Here is a 17,082-nt window from a genome sequence, read left to right on the forward strand (position 1 = left end):
AAATAAAAAATATACAAACATGTTCATGTATCAACTAGCAGAAAACTGGGGGAAAACAACTCCGGAAAAAACGACGCGTTATGCAAACTGGTAAGGTCAAGTGTAAGACGAGTGTTAAGTATATAGGCATGAGTGAACCTCTCGGGAACGCGCAAGGCGCGAATACCGAATGCCAAACAAACTCTACTAAGGTCTCATTTTCTGAGGCATATGCACTGTTTGCCTGTTTCTTTTTCCCCATTGCCTTTTCCCAGTCAGTAGAATCCTATATAATTGAAATAAAAACAGTTACAGACAACTAAAGTATATTTTAGGGCGCTGACACAAACCAATCTACAGTCATAAGAGGTCATCCGACCTCGACGGAGCCAAAAATACCCAATTTTGAACGTCCCAAAAAATGATCAAAACGTGGAGTAATATCTATAACCGATATTTCTTGGCTACTATATGGTCGGATTATGAATAAATATAGCGTTTTACTCCATTTTTTTCCTTTGAAATACTGCGGTCGTCAAGCCGTGACGGGCGCCACGCGCGCATGACATGTAAATTACCAGCCCTTAAAAGGGAAGAAGGTGTCGGGCATGCTCAATACAAATTCTCTGCTTGTCTTTATACGGATAAGCACAATATCAATTAGATCACGATAAGTACTTCAATAAAACTTCTTCTACGTCTATTCATGTTTGAAACACTTATTTTATACCCCTGCGTCGAATTTTTCCGTGCCAAAAACACACGCCCCTTCATCTGAATTTATTTGTATCTAAATAAAATTAACGCAAAAAAATATATATATCGCCATAATAAAGCACAGGCAAACGATTTGAACGAATTGCGATTTGAATTAATACCATAGCTTAAAATTGGTCATGGAAACAAGTCTGACAGACAAAAAAAACATCCACAGGGACAGGAGTTTGTTTGCGTTCGATACAAAGAGTCGGGTGGGTCAGAATCACCTCAGAATACTAATTATATACCCACCCGACCACTTCAAATGTCACTTAACGTTATATAGAATTAAGCAAGGCGGATCTACATTTTCGTGATTGACGATGAAAACCTACCCTCCTACGCGCCGCTCTTTGGGACCACGATTCCCTAGGCCCCACGAGCGCCTGCTCCACAGAGCGGCAAAACGAATTAGCCATTGTCTTTACATGGCCAATCACGATCGAGCGATTGTTTGCGAACAACCAATCAAAACCCATGTCAGAATGCCGCTTCCTGTGTTCCCGCCAAAACAAGTGTTCCGATTTTCCCTTTTCAAATGTTGCAATAAAATGTCCCAAATATAAATGGCAGAAACTCCTAAGAAAATTGTCGAGGCGGACTATAAATGCTTCATCTGTAGCGGTGTAACGACAGTGTCTTGTAGTAAAGTGAATGTTTTTTTTGGGAAAAGCTCTATAGATATCTCCAAACTGATAAAATGTTCGACGGGAGAGGATCCCAGTGTTTACGGGAAGGAAAATTCCAGTCTTTATCTGTACAAAGTGCTACAAGAGACTTGCGAAACCAGAAAGAGCGCTGAAACATGTTGATAGTGTAAAACTCGAGATAAATGAACTGTTCACGGCAACAAAACGACGAGTGACGCGCCTGAGACCCCCTGAAAGCGCCGTTGTGGATCCAAAGCCTGTCGCTAAATCTCTCAAGTTCTCGTCGGCAGAAAATTTATCAAGTGCTGTTCCCAACGTTTCTACTACTTGTACTTCAATTGGCCACGCAGCCTTCTATGGGAGCTCTCTCGCTTGGTTGTTACCGCGGTGTAGTGGCATGCAGCTAATCCAACGAGCTAGCGAACCTGTTAGTGTTAGTCACCTTTTAGGTCAGCCATTGTCAGCTTCAACTCCACGGTCAACCCCGACGAAGGTACAATCTCAGGAAAAAACACATGCCAAAGTCACATTAACTGTGGACTATCCAAGCAATAAAGTGAAGAAAGTATTATCGCCTGACTACGAGTCCTTGGGCAAGGCGATTATTCACGGTCATCCATCGCGGATAGCGAATGCTGTTATGAAATGCGCACCTGTATCTCAACTGGTAGTTGAGAAAGTTATACGGATCTTCAAGGCAGAGGTAGCCGATCTTTGCTCCAGAAAGCAGCCTTCTCTAAGAAAACGCACAAAAAAGGATCTAGAAGAGATTGATTTTGAAAAACTTTGCCAGGAATGGAGGACGCGGGCGCCGCTGTTTTATTCTTTTCTACTAACAGGATGTACTGCTCGAAGGAGGGAGAACGTAACATGGTTCCCAAGTATGGCTTTGGCTGGTTCCATCCTACTCAAGCAGCGATGTTCGGACATGAACACGACGGCGTGCATTATGGCTGTTCTCGTAAAAACACGATCAATGGAGGTGAGGCATCTCGTAATTCAATAACTGTTTCTTGGGCTGTTTCTTAGTTGTACTAATTTGTTTTTTCATACACACTTTGGGGTAATGGCGATGAAAATAATTGGTCATTTCTTACTTCCTTTTTAAGATGGACGACTATTTTTTTCCAAATAAGGCCAACTGAAAAAAGACATGTTTATCGTCCCCGCCCTCATCCTTTATCGGGGCCGCATCAATATTTTTTTTAGCAATTTCTGCTGCTTTTCATTGTTTGTTCCTCAGAAATTCAGATTTCGTGCGTTAGCGGTGCCTAGGCAGACGTTCCCGTTTCAAGGCTTTTCTTAAGACTTTTTTCACCCGTTCGCAACATCGCGGGAATTTCTTTTGTAAATCGAACAAATCTTTGATAAACCAAGGATATTTAAGAAACTTTAAGTTTTTAATTTTTATTGTAAAGTGCTTATGTGACAGGGTCACTAAACATATATTTCCTAGGAAACTCTAATATCTCTATATTCCCTAGATTTCATTGTAATAATTTTGAGGTGCGACTTACTAAACGTTTAGGAATGTAGTCTCATGTTGTCGAACGGATGTACGCAAGTTACACTAGCCTGCGATAAAGTGATTAGTGGGCGCAGTATTTAATCAACTTCTTTTCGGTGAATTACGTTCGATTTTGATACAATTATCACAAGCAATTCGAGTGCAGGACATCCCTTCCGCCCACCGTAAAGGAAAAGATATTTTGACAAGTAAGTTGTAGAATCTAAAGAATGTTGTCCCACGCATCATAGAGTATATAAATATGGGTGCGTTTTAGATAGTTTTTTAGTTGTGAATGAGTTGCGATATTGGAAGGATTTCTACTTGGATTTACGAAGACTAAAGAACGACTGCTCGAGGTAGACTCTATTCTTGTTCCCGTTTATTGTACGCTAAGTGTATGTGCCAAAGTCAGTGATTTTAATAAATTTGCCTAAAGAGAATCCTTGGATCCTTCTGGATCTTACGCGACCGCCGTGCCCCTCATCCTGTTACATTTGGTGTCAGAAGTGGGATCCAAGTGTAAAAATTCTTAGAAATTGTTGTAAAATTAATAAACGGGAACACTAACATGACGTCTATGGAGGATAAGCTGACCGCCCTGACTGCCAAGCTTCAAGAGTTGGAGGAGCAACTGAAGGAGCAGGCACCAGCCCAGCCAGACACCACCGGACCAGGGACGAGCTCCGCCAGTGGTACTGCACCCATCATCCGAGTGTCAGTACCAAGAGACCGGAGGATCCCCAAGTACGATGGGACCAGGAACGACCGTGTGTTGGAGGATTGGATATCCGACGCACAACGGGCTGTCAAGGGTCAGGCGATCGGCGAGGCGGTGGACCACATGATCCTCCATCTAGAGGGCGTTGCTAAGGAGGAAGTAAAGCTGCGCCCCACTTCGCAGTGGTCCGACCCCGCTGGGATTTTCAAAATCCTACGCGAAGTCTTTGGTGAGGGATTGACCATCCACCAGGCCAGGAGGAGGTTCTTCTCCACCCGTCAGACCGAGAAGCAGACGGCGCAAGAGTTCGCCCATGCCCTGATGCTGTCAGCCGGACGAGTGGAGAGACTCAGCGGAGAGGATCTTCCAGACAAAGACGCCCTTCTCCGCGATCAGTTCCTGGAGAACCTGAGGGACCCCCTGCTGAGGCGTGACATGAAGCGGTGGGGAAAAGACCACCCAAGCGCCAACTTCCAAGAGGTACGCCTCGAGGTGGACCGATGCCTGGAGGAAGACCCCCACCCCAGGAGATCTGCGGCAGTGAGAGAGGTAGACGTGGAGGAAGAAGAGGCTGATGTCAGCTGCTCTGAGGTTGCTGGAAGGAAGAGGTTGCTGACAGACCTCATCTGAGGACAGAAGTTGCTGGCTGAGGAGATGCAGAAGCAGCAAAGGACGCTGATGAGCCACATTGATCAGCAGAGGCAGATCTTCACCCAGCAACAGCAGACCCTTAACCAACTACTGGCTGCCATGGCCTGGCGACCTTGCCCACCTAGCAACAGTTGCTATGACTGCGGAGAGGAGGGGCACTTTGCTCGAGAGTGTCCTAAACGGCTACCCCCAACCAGCAATCAGCAAGGACAGCAGAACCAGAGGAGGCCACCACAAGCCCAGCAGCAACAGAAGGCGGGAAACGGAAGTCCTCTGCCGCAGTGAGTCATGCGGTAGAGGAGACAGACAATGGCTCACCCATCCCAACATTGGTCGGTGGTAGACCGGCCATCAAGGTCAAGTTAGCTGGCGAGGAGGTGGAGTGTTTGATTGACACCGGCTCCATGGTATCCCTGGTAACGGAGAACTTCTACAAGACGAAGCTCAAGAACGTTAGCGGAAGAGTGCAAGGCGGCGGAAAGATGCTGAGTCTCCGTGGCGCGAACGGTCTTGAGATCCCTTACCTTGGCTACCTAGAGCTGGACATCACGGTTGGAGAGGTGACAATCCCCAAGTGCGGAGTGCTGGTCCTGAAAGACACAGCAGCCATTGTTAGACAGCGGAGGAAGCAGCCGGGAGTGCTGGGGATGAACGTGCTGACCAAGATCCCAAAGTGGGCAGAGGAGCTGGGAGGCAGCATGTCATCAAAAGAAGAGCAAAAACAGAAGAAGCGGAAGTTAGTCAAGGTCGCTAGAAGCAAGGCTGTGTGGGTCCCACCTCACTCGGTGATGGACATCGCTGTCACAGGCACACCCTGTGGGGCGAACGCACTGGTGGAGCCACTCGGTACGACCCTGCCAGGAAGGCTTCGTGTGGCGGCAACACTGGTGGACGCATCCAGACCGAACTTCACCATCCAAGTCAGCAACCCGACAGGAAGAGTAGTTCGACTGAAGAAGAGGACGTGTCTGGGCAGCATCATGCCAGCGGAGGCGACAACGAGGGAGCAGTTGACGTTCGCCGTAGGAGTCAGTGAGGTGGTGGTGTCCTGCAGTGCCGCCACAGACTGCCTAGGGGTGTCCTCACAGACCCCCGCCGGAGCTGCCACAACGCTGGATGAAAGAAGGTCACCTGAACAGTCATTACTAGACGGCTTCCCAGGGACAGAGGAGGACAGACGAGAGGCGCAGAGGATATTCAAGGAGTATGCCGATGTATTCTCTAGAGAGGGGGAGGAGCTTGGATGTACGTCAACCATACAGCACCGGATCCACACAGAGGATGACATTACAGTTAACCAACGCCACAGACGGATTCCGCCAAACCAGTTCGAGGAGGTGAAGGAGCATCTGCAAGTACTCCTGGACCGCGGAGTCATCCAACCAAGCCAGATTGACTACGCCTCCCCGATTGTGCTGGTACGGAAGAAGTCTGGAACGCTGCGCCTGTGTGTCGACTACCGCCGCCTCAACGCGAAGAGCCGACGCGAAGCATACCCCCTTCCACGGATAGACGAGTCGCTGGATGCCCTTGGAGGGGCGCGATACTTCTCGACGATCGACTTGGCATCTGCATATAATCAGGTGGAGGTCCATCCAGCAGACAGACACAAGACGGCGTTCACAAGTCCAATGGGGTTGTTCGAGTACAACAGAATGCCTTTTTGCTTGTGCAACGCGCCAGCCACCTTCCAACGTCTTATGACGAACATCTTCCGGAGCGACATCCTGAAGACCCTGCTGGTGTCCCTAGACGACATCATCGTCTAAAGTGGCAACGTGGCAGACCACCTACAGAGGCTAAGATTGGTATTCCAGAAGCTGAGGGAGCACGGCCTGAAGATAGAGCCGGAGAAGTGCCATTTTTTCCAGGAGCGGGTGAACTACTTGGGACATGTGGTGTCGGCGGAGGGCGTGTCCACCGACCCAGCAAAGACGGAAGCCGTGTCCCAATGGCCGACCCTAATAACGCTTAGAGAGCTGAGGTCATTCCTGGGGTTTGCATCCTACTATCGACGGTTCGTCCCAAGCTTCGCTAGTAAGGCGGCGCCTCCCACAAGCTGGTTGCAGAGATGTCGGCTGAGACGAGAGGAAAGCGTAGCGCAATAAAGAGCGATCGCTGGAGTGGACAGTGCGAGGAGGCATTCTATGACCTGAAGAGAGCGCTGACAAGTGCACCGGTGTTGGCGTACCCTGACTACACAAGACCCTTTGTGGTAGAGACGGATGCGTCAGACAAGGGGCTTGGTGCGGTCCTGTCACAGATGCAAGAGGACGGAAAGCTGAGGGTCATAGCATATGCAAGTCGTAGTCTTCGTGGCCCAGAAACCAACATGGAGAACTACTCATCAATGAAGCTGGAGCTCTTAGCACTCAAGTGGGCTGTATGCGAGAAGTTCAGAGAACACCTGCTTGGGTCAGAATTCATCGTGTTCACTGACAACAACCCCCCCACCTACCTACAGTCTAAGAGCAAGCTCAAGGCTGTGGAGCAGAGATGGGCAGCAGAACTTGCAAGCTTCAACTTCAAGATAAAGTACAGGGCGGGCAAGCACAACACCAACGCCGATGCTCTGAGCAGACGTAGACATGCAGAAGGACCAGCGCAGAATGATGAAGACGAGGGAGGAAGCGACAGGACAACAAGCACGCCGGTGGCAGAGGACCTTGCTACGATTGCTGAGATGACTGTCATTCCAGGGGAAGTGCGACTGGGAATGCTGGACGATGCTATCAGAGTCGCAGAGCTAGGAGTGCTACCATCCGCAGATCAGGAGTCTGGAATGGCAACATGCCCACCCGCACTAGACAAGGAGCAGATCAAGCAGCTACAGGAGAGGGATACCACCCTAACAAGGTTAAGACATTACCTTAAACTGAGGAGGAAAGCCAGCCAAGCCGAGCGGAAGCGGGAGTCGAGGGAGACGGTGCAGATGTTAAACTACCCGTCCAGCATAGAGGAGAAGGACGGTATCCTGTTCAGGAAGGTCAAGTCAGATGATGGTATAGAAACCAGGCTGCTGGTGGTCCCTACCGCTCTGAGGCCGGAGGTGATGAAGGCAGCTCACTGCGATCTCGGTCACCAAGGGCTCGAAAGAACAGAACGGATCATCAGAGTGCAATCCCCAAAGATATGGAAACATGAGCAAGTTAGAAAAGTTGAGATTCCTACACAAAGTTGCTGGCTTGGTTGTAGATGCCATAGTATTTGACAAAACAGTAAATTACCCCCAGGGTCAAAGGGATTAATTGACCATTTAATGAGTTTGTTTGATTGACAACTGATCCGCCTTCTATGTGAGGGGTGTGCTTGCTTGCGTTCAGTTCAGTATCAGAGTACAGAGTGTATACTCGCCTTTATCAATAGCCTTTAGCCTTCTTTTCACACCCACCCACCCGGTGGCAGAGAAGATTTATTTGTCAAGTATATTATATTACTATGTTTTTTTATGATATAAACTTCTCTCTGGGCCAAACAAACAAATTACAGTGTCAGTCTTGTGTTCCTTATTCTAGTATTCATATTTAATTAGCATGTGTATGGACGATATTAATAGGGAATTGGTTTTGTTAACAGTACCCTGACTGCTCAAGAGAAACAAGATGCAATTGATAACCAGGTTTTGACCCCTGATGGTAAGTTTCGTTGTCGTTATTATGGGTGTACTCGCTCCTTTGCGGTTGATGGAAAGTGCAGGCGAAAGCATGAGCTGACTCATGCTTCACCCCACCAAATGCTGATGAAATTAATACATTCAAGCCCTCTGATGAAATTCCAGAATCAGCACCTGCTGAGGGTCAGTGTGATGATGTTTATGCATAGAACTGCAGTCTCTTATCAGATGGCTTACTATTCATGAACTTCCTTGATGCTATAGCTGAGGGTGATGGTCTTAGAATCGTACGCCAGTTCAAGTATTTCTTGCTTCACTTCATAGTTGATGGAATACACGGCCATAAATATGCATTAGAAAGTTTATACCAGTCATTCCTTTTTACTGCTCTGCTGAGCCCTAGAGATGCAGAGCGCTTCATTTGGAACAGAACAGTAAACAACTGCGGTTTGGTTGGACGAAATATTCCACTTGATCTTGAACATAGTAACAAGTTTTTGAAACAGGCTTTCAAGAACCTTGGTCCGAATCTGACTGAAGCTGCTGTTACTAGAATTTGTAGAGCAGAAAACAGTTCACGTGCTATACTTGCTAACCTTGACTCTTCCATCCAAAGATCATCAGGGTCAAGTGAGCATACCTGCCGGTCAACAGAGAGATTTGGAAACTCTTGTTAATTCATGCATCACTAACAAAGTATTCGCACCTCAAGATAATCGCCATTATGTTTACTTCAGAGACTTTCAAAGAGATCCATTTGCTTCTCTGGATATGTCAGAGATGTACAAATGGATCAACAAGCACAAAAAGAACATAGAGTGTGGCCTGAAAGCAAGGTAAATTATTCGGACAGTGGTGTTGGTCATTTGCCAATAGGAGATTAATAATATACAGCACTGTATGATACAGATGGTTGACTAGAATATCATGTAGGCACACAGCAGTCAAGCACAAGGACACTGGATGACCAAAATAATGGGATTCCTTTGATACACTGGTTGAGGTTTCCAATTGAGGCACTTGAACTGGATGTAATATGAATCACAGGCAAGCATGCAGACATTATCCTTGGAGCTAGTCCTGTATTCCCAATTTTCCTAGAATCAGAACCTATTAACCTAAAGACATGGAAATTTTACATATTTTTAGTACAGCTTTTGGCTCTTTGAGAGCAATGAACAATATAAATATAATAAAAATATATTAGAGATGCCAACTCTCCCACATGCTGAAGGAGTTATGTGCATTTTAGTCTTCTCCCACTCTCCAGCATTTTACGTATAGTTGAATCTCCCACATTTAATAGAAAGATAATTGTTCTGAGATATTTAACAAACAAGGGCATTTAGTGGCAAAGAATAGAAAAAGACACCCTATCTCCCACATTTAAAGGCCAAAGGTTGTTATCTCTGAAATATTGTTGTGTTATGGTGGATCCAGATTTTTCTTTTGCATAGAATTCCAAGATATCAATAACTTGAACACAAAAGCATCCTCATTGCAGCAAGTTCACTAAATTGCTGAAATTTTCAAAAGCCAACAAAATGGTGTTTGTAAAATTTGACTTTTGGTTTTCAGACGCTTTTCAACTTGAGCTAAATCACAGAGGTCTTAAGTACATGTATGAGGCAGATCTTGGTTGACATGTTTTACTCTCATTAGTAGACATTAGTATATCATCACATCTAGTGGGACTACAAATAATAGACTACTGAATACTTATACAAACATAAGATATTGTCTAATTGTGTATACAGTACAACTTTAACAACTCTAAATTTATAGAATTTATAATAAGAGCTCATTAAGTGTGCCACACAGCATCGTGGGAAAAATTAAGTCTTTACTATGCTCTAAACTGCAGAGAAAATGTGGAACTACTGTTTAGACACTGTCCTCCTGGGTCTTTTTCTTGTTTACAATGCACTAAAGAGTAGAGCAATTAGTGTGCTGTGGGCCAAAACAGTTAATGTTGAGGTCATACACACTCTATAAAATTAATTTGAGTTTTCAAAGTCACCTCAAAAATCGCTTACTGAGTTCAGTTAAGTTTTTGCCGCTCTAAGTGTCTGTATTGCAACTCGTTATATGCCAATGAAGCTTAAATGTAAACGTTGCGTTACAGATTGTCCTGCTTTTTTCCTTCACTTGATACCCGGCTCTGACAAAAATAACATAAGCCACGTCATACCTCTACTGGTGTTATACATTTTTCTACTCTATACTTAGATTTGTAAGTGCAGTCAGAGCAGCAGGTGATAAGCCAGAAGAGTCAGGAGACTGCATGTGAGTTGACTCATTTACTGTGCTCTCTAATGCAGACCAAGATAAATTGTCTGCCATCAAGGCAAAGAGCTCTTCGTCCTCAGCTAGAGCAGCCCATTCTCCAATTACTTTGTCATCTAATTCATTGTCGCTAGTGCCCAGTCTCATATCGACCATTTGCTCACAAGATACATCAATATCATTAAATACTTCTGCAAGCATAACAACTATTTCTCTTGCATGACAGATGTTCCATATTTCAATCTTATCTGTGACATCCTCAAAAGAAAATAAAGTTTCACAGTTTTCTAGCACCTGATCGATTTGTGTTTCTCCAAACCCCAGAAGAGTATTTATGCTAATTAGACTTTGGACCATGCCATGTGCTGACTTTCGTACCAGATCCATTAATAGTTTCTTGTGGTACTTTTTGAGTAATCTTGAGAGTTCTTTTTTCTGGTCTTCACTAACAGAACGCCTTTTCTCTTCTGATGCAATACCTGTCTCCGTAACTATGAAATCAGTGTAACTTTTACAATTTTCACTACCACATTCACAAGCTTTAGCACGATTATCGCAGCAAGCATGGAGGTCTCCAGAAAATACAATATGGTTCTTGCTAAAATGTTCCATAAGCATCTGTCTCCTGCAGGTTGTAGCTTTGACATATTCTTTTATGTCCCTTTCCACATGATTCAGCATAATGCCTTTGTACAAAAGATAAGAAAAACTAGACATCCCATCTCTTCCAGCGCGACCAGTCTCTTGGATAAAGGCCTCACAGTTTTTTGAGGGGCCAAAGTGTATTGTGCGGTGGACACCTTTACAGTCTCTTCCCATGCCGAATGCTATGGTTGCCACCAAGACTTGCACATGACCATCCAGTCTTTTGAATGACTCTAATATTGCATCCTTATTTTCTTTTGGAGTACAGGAATGAAGCATTTCAAGTTTTGGTTTTCCATTAGCAACCAACTCTATTGTAATAGGTTGACTTGAAGGCTTTTTATTCACCTATTTTATTAACACAGTACAAAACATGGCGGACTACACGAGGAACTCAATCCGGGTGCGCATGTGCGAAAGATATGCTAATTAACCGGAAGTAAAACTACAACATCCCCTTCTCTAAGCTGAAAAGCTGAAAAATTACATGAGTACTAATGTGACTGGTAGTGTCCAATTAGGGGTGTAAAAAAAAACAAAGAACTTTGCAGTACTAATAATAACATAGTTCAATATCTAATGTTTGTGTAGCAAATGCTACAAGTTCAGTCTGTCTGGGGGCTTCACTGTCCGTGTTGATCTGCGTAATGGTGGACCACTTTGGGTAGGTGTGGACTTCGCAGGGGTACCAGGTGTAGACGTCCTTGGCTCTGTTGGGGGTTGGTTGCCGTTAGGTGCTGGTTCTGCTACAGGCTCGTAGTCATCAGTAGCTGAGGTATTATTCAAGCTTAGTTTTTCACCTGTGGGACGAATGTGTCTGCGGTTTCTGGTGAGAGTACTGCCATTGGCCATGTCCACAATGTGCGAGCGTGGGGTTGGCATTGCTGAGGGTGTTTATCTGTTGCTTTGATTTGTTCCGGTTTCCCCGCCTGCCTCTTCCCCTCGGGGTGGGACCTTGGGGTTTGGTGGAACGGCAAACCTTGGCCCAGTGGTTTGGTTTCCCACAGTTGCTGCATTTTGTTCCGTTTGCGGGGCACAGGGATTTTTGTGTCACATTATGGCTAGTGCCACAGTTCCCACAAGTTTGTATTTGTTTATTTTCACGTGAGTGTGTCTTGGGATGTGAAGAAGGGCTTTTGTGGGTTGTTGCGTGTACAGGTATAGTGTTTGTGCCTCTAATATCTTGTAACTGAGCCGAAGTGGCTTCCTCAGTCCTGGCTATGTCTATTGCCTTAGCGAGCGTTAGAGTTTTGTCTAACTCGAGGAGTTTAGCCTGGACACGTGGGCGGCGAGACCCGAAAATTAGAGCGTCAATAATGTGTTCGTCTACATTATCATACCTGCATTCGCTGGCCAGCAATCTTACTTTCTTTATAAATGAATCCACTGGTTCATCGTCCTTTTGCTTCAGAGTGCGTAGTTTAAATCGTGCTAAGCGAAAATTGCTCTTGGGGGCGACGTATTCTTCAAACTTCTTCCAGTAAGTTGACAGCTTTTTCTTCTCGTCTGAGGTTAGCGACCACGTAGAAACTAATTCAATTCCTTCTTCTCCCGTCCATATCAACAGATAACTGACCTTTTCTTCCTCCGATTTGGATTTAAGCGGGCCAGAAAAGTACAATTCGACGGTTGCCTTGAACTTTTTTAGCGCTTGTTGAAGATCGGTTGCATTCCAGTCCATACGAGGGCTAGTGAGTCCAGTGAGTTCGGCCATTTTCCTTGTGTAAACTTGCTAGATTTCTCGTAAAATACCGACCTGGTATGTTTGAGAGTGATTTTCCTTCAGTTTGCTTCTGACACCATGTAATAAGTTGACTTGAAGGCTTTTTATTCACCTATTTTATTAACACAGTACAAAACATGGCGGACTACACGAGGAACTCAATCCGGGTGCGCATGTGCGAAAGATATGCTAATTAACCGGAAGTAAAACTACAACATCTATCAACATAGATCTCAGGGTGCCATACATCAAAGAACACTGTTTTATTGTTTGGCAGTAGATGATTGTTTTATCTCCACCATCTTTTCTTTCATTGATTTCATTCACCAACCATTCAAAACTTTCTTTAGCATCCACTGAGTTACTTAAATACTTGACAATATAGGTAATGTTCTCCTTATTGGGATTTTCATTTATTTCTATGACGTCTTGCATTCTAAGTACATCTGTAATTGTTTCTTTTGTTGCCAGTGTTGCTGTTGCTGTCAAACCAATTACTTTTGCACCAGCAGCGAGGGTTCTTAACTCATGAAGCTCTGAATATATTGTTCTAACCATCTTATTTGTAGATGAAGTCCCCCTGTCGAAAAGCGTGAGCCATACATTCAAATATATATGATCGTTCTCATAATACGACATGCTTACCATTGCCAGTTTACATGCGCTTCATCAACGGCTATGCAACACAGTTTTTCCTTGAACAACGCGCTAGAAAGCAGCTCCCTCCATCGCTGGTTTTTAAACCTTGATTCTTGGCTTCCATATATCACAGAATACTCTCTGTTCTCTACTTTACCAGCTTCTCCCTCTTTTAGATTGCTAAGACTCACAGAACTTACACCGATGCTTCGTAAATAATCCACGTGGTCGTCCATTAAACTCACAAGAGGAGACAACAACAACGTGCCCTGACTTCCTTCGAATATCGTCGAAGACTAGCGGCATAGCTAGGTAAATCAGGGACTTTCCATAGCCAGTCGGCAAATTAATAAACAAATCCGCTTCACCCTTGGTGAACTCCTCAATAGCCTCCTTTTGATGGCTATTCAAGGCCGCAATTCTGAATTTAGCGACCTTAAGCAAGGACGACGGCGACGGCTAGGACAACGCGATCGAAAAAGATGTTTTCGCGCGTAGTGATTAATAATAATTTAATTGCAATGGGATAAGCAAAACATTATAGTCAGAGAGAGATAAAAATAAACTAAGAACATTATTTCTACAGCGGCGAACGTAATTATTGGAGTTCACAGTGCAAACGTCAGCGTCCTCAATTGACCGTGAAACTTGGAGTTTTCACTTCGTGGTTTTACGGAAAACGGCTGAAATGTATCAGACAGAACGCATTGCCACGTGCTGCTATTGAATTCTGAATCAAACCCCATTGTTTTTTGCCATCGGCGTCCGCGTTGCCGTTGTCGTTGCTTAAGATCCCTTTTGTTTGACACAAGAAGGAACACAGAGCTGAGATCGTCCGCCATCTTGAATTTTTTCCCGCGAAAAGCCAAGGTCAACTTTCCAGTATTTGGAAAGTAAACGCTGATTGGCTAATTCGTTTTGCCGCTCTCCAGGGAATCGTGGTCCCAAAGAGCGGCGCGTGATGAATGAAAACCTTGCCTTAGGTTAAAGTTTTAGAAAACTAGCAAAACTATGAGTCGATATGCGGGTTCTTGCAAAGTGAAGCATCAGTACTTCGTGGTTATTTGTGTATTTGGAGTGTCATCTATATTCTTCTTTTGCCTGAGTGGTGATTACAGAGCGCAACCTTGGATGAGAAATAAAACGTCACCTAGATCGGAAAATGCACTTTCCAATAGGACTTACGACAGGGAAGAACGAGCTGAGAACTCAACTTCAAGTGCGGATTTTATCAAAAAGATAAAGGTGACGGTTTTTATGGGAATAATAACAGCACCTAAACGTGTAGACCGGCGGACAGCTATCAGAGAAACTTGGTTAAAAACACTCGATCACTACTCGGAGATAGGGATGCGTTTTTTTACGGATGGACTTGGACTAAGTAAGAATGAAACACTGGCTTTGCAGCTAGAGCAAGCGAAGTATGGCGACTTAGAATTTCTTCCTTTAAAAGGTGGAGTGCGATTTACCTATCGCTTATTGTGGATGATGTTTTTGGCTTTAGAAAAATATGATTTTAAATTTATCCTTAAAACTGACGACGATTATTTCGTTTGTTTGGAGCATTTAAACTTCGATATCCGCTTCAGATTGCAAGAAAAGCTCCTAGTCTGGGGATGGTTTCACTGTGAACGTGGTTCCCAGTGGACCGACGAAGGCCTCATCATATTCGGCCGAGATTTTGTCGATGAACTCGTCAAACTAAACGAAACATTACAGTGCCACCCGTTTGGGGACCAAGCGATTGGATTGTGGATTAATGCCTTGGCGAGTTATGGATCTGAAGTGACGTTTTTCGCTGACAACACGAGACTGTTGCATGTGAATTCTCTCGATTCTGAACCATACCTAAAAAACAGCGATCTCTGCACAAGGTTTCTAGGCATTCACCAGGCCTACCCTGAACGAATGAGAGAGTACTGGAGTTTAGTAAAGACAAATTGGTTTAACGTCTCCTTTGCCGAGGTTCCTAGGGAACCTTATCAGTCTTACTGCCCTTATCAAAGAAGATTTGAATGGAGGTACTTTTTGCCACCGTGGCGTTATGAGCCAAAGCCTTGCTGGGGGAGCGAGGGCATTTGGTCGAACTTGGAGAAATTCGAATATTTCGCAGGACGACAAGAAAGTGGAAAGTGAAATAGAAATCTCGGTCGGATTTTGTTCAGGATAATGTACTCTTGATAGGTTGTGTTCCCTGGCACCAGAGACCTTTTTATCTGTAATGTATTCTACACCCATTCTACGCTAAATGTACACATTACGATTAAAACCTGTCTTTTTGTTAAAGTTGGCAGAATATTATCCTACAAGATCAGATATTGATGTTTTTCCAAAGTACGAAGCTAGAACTTTAAAACGGTATACAGCTTTATTGAGCAAATATTCGCCATTTTGCCGCAATTTGACTTGAAAGCTGCCAGTTTTGCCCATTTTCTCATGTCCACAGCCTAACTTTCAATAAATAGCCCTGACGTTAAGCAGGTTTACCGTGGCGAATCAAAATGAAATCACTTTCAAAATGACCACAGGGAACAACGTTTTTCTCTATAGAAAAAATGATAAGCTATTATCGTGCCTATTTTTTCCCCGAGTTTTGATGCAATGTCCACAATTTCTTAATAATCTCCGTTACCCCAATTAACATATATTTTTCAGGCAGTAAGTTTGGGCGATAGATGATATTACCAAGCCCAATCTGAAGCCCATGGTCGGTTCTTTATCAAATCAAGTATTTTTTCTTGAGAATTCAAAACTTTGACAAGTTAGCTATTTTAAATAATGTCAAATTGGAGCGTAGAGATAAGAGCGTAACCTCCGTTACCGCATTTTTTCCAAGATCAAAAATTCTCAGTGGATTGTGAACTTTACAGGTTTTACAAATGATTGATGTGAACGCAATACAATATAGATATTTCTGCTAAACGTGAATTCAAAGATGTGACATCAACAGATTGTTTAAAAAATAACCTCCGTTACCTGCGTTACCGCTTAACCTCCGTTACCGCGAGTTTAGGATCTTTAGCTTCTGATCAAACAAGCCAGCTTTCTTAACCTTAGTGAAATGTTTAGAGCCTACAAATATATTTTAAACATTATTTTGAGTTCTTTGGGCTCTTTTCGGTAAGTTCGAGGCTCATTTGCATCCAGCAAAATGCTCTTTTAGTCAAATATAGTACCATCGAGGTCGAGTTTACTGCACGCAAATGACACTCGCAATTACATTTCTAGATAATAGAATCGTAAGTGTAATAGTAAAAATGCATTTCATGGGTTTTTAGTAGAAGATACCTGCATTTTGGCTTTATGCGATCGTAACTAAAATTTGTAACGGAGGTTACGAAAAGATGAAAACACAAAATAACGTGTCTATCTCCTTTCAGGGGAGATTTAAAGCTCTTTACTGGGATAAAGTTCCTAATGCTCTATCTCAAATCCAGTTATACCGCGCAACAATTTATATACCCAGCGCACACTTAATATTTTTCCATTTGCGAAATTGTTAGTTTTGCTCAGTTCTATGTTCAAGTTAGGTATCGACTCAAAACTCTGCAAAAGAGAAACCTTAACAAAGCTTCAGCGCACTGCAAATTAATAACAAAAAATCGAAGTATCCGAATCAAGTAAGTTCTTCCTTACTTATGGGAAATTTCAACGTAATTAGGGGAGTTTACACGGCAAACGTCCGCGTCCTCAATTGACCGTGAAAGTTGGAGTTTTCACGTCGTGGTTTTATGGAAAACGGCTGAAATGTATCAGACAGAATGCATTTTCACGTGCTGCTATTGAATTCTGAATCAAATCCCATTGTTTTTTTGCCGTCGTCGTCCACGTTGCGTCGTCGTTGCTTAAGGTCCCTATTATGCTTCATGCGACTGGCGATTAGCGCCTTACCTTCATTAAGTGCATTCT

The 17,082-nt window shown here is 44.0% G+C and overlaps 3 protein-coding genes across 3 annotated transcripts; 2 read left to right on the plus strand and 1 right to left on the minus strand.

Moving 5' to 3' along the window:
• Positions 1 to 4,270: 4,270 nt before the first annotated feature.
• On the plus strand, positions 4,271 to 6,036 carry LOC125558952. Its single transcript, XM_048720516.1, has 2 exons — positions 4,271 to 4,548; positions 4,611 to 6,036. The coding sequence occupies exons 1-2, from the start codon at positions 4,271 to 4,273 to the stop codon at positions 6,034 to 6,036; spliced, it is 1,704 nt and encodes a 567-aa protein (XP_048576473.1).
• A 4,058-nt stretch (positions 6,037 to 10,094) lies between these two features.
• Positions 10,095 to 11,090, minus strand: LOC116619269 (ATP-dependent DNA helicase RecQ-like). The gene has a single exon (XM_032383895.2). The coding sequence runs from the start codon at positions 11,088 to 11,090 to the stop codon at positions 10,095 to 10,097; it is 996 nt and encodes a 331-aa protein (XP_032239786.2).
• Positions 11,091 to 13,701: 2,611 nt separating this feature from the next.
• LOC5514326 lies at positions 13,702 to 15,459 on the plus strand. Its single transcript, XM_001634510.3, has one exon. The coding sequence runs from the start codon at positions 14,185 to 14,187 to the stop codon at positions 15,307 to 15,309; it is 1,125 nt and encodes a 374-aa protein (XP_001634560.1). The 5' UTR covers positions 13,702 to 14,184; the 3' UTR covers positions 15,310 to 15,459.
• Positions 15,460 to 17,082: the final 1,623 nt, after the last annotated feature.

Source organism: Nematostella vectensis, chromosome 2, assembly GCF_932526225.1.
Source record: "Nematostella vectensis chromosome 2, jaNemVect1.1, whole genome shotgun sequence".
Taxonomy (NCBI): domain Eukaryota; kingdom Metazoa; phylum Cnidaria; class Anthozoa; order Actiniaria; family Edwardsiidae; genus Nematostella; species Nematostella vectensis.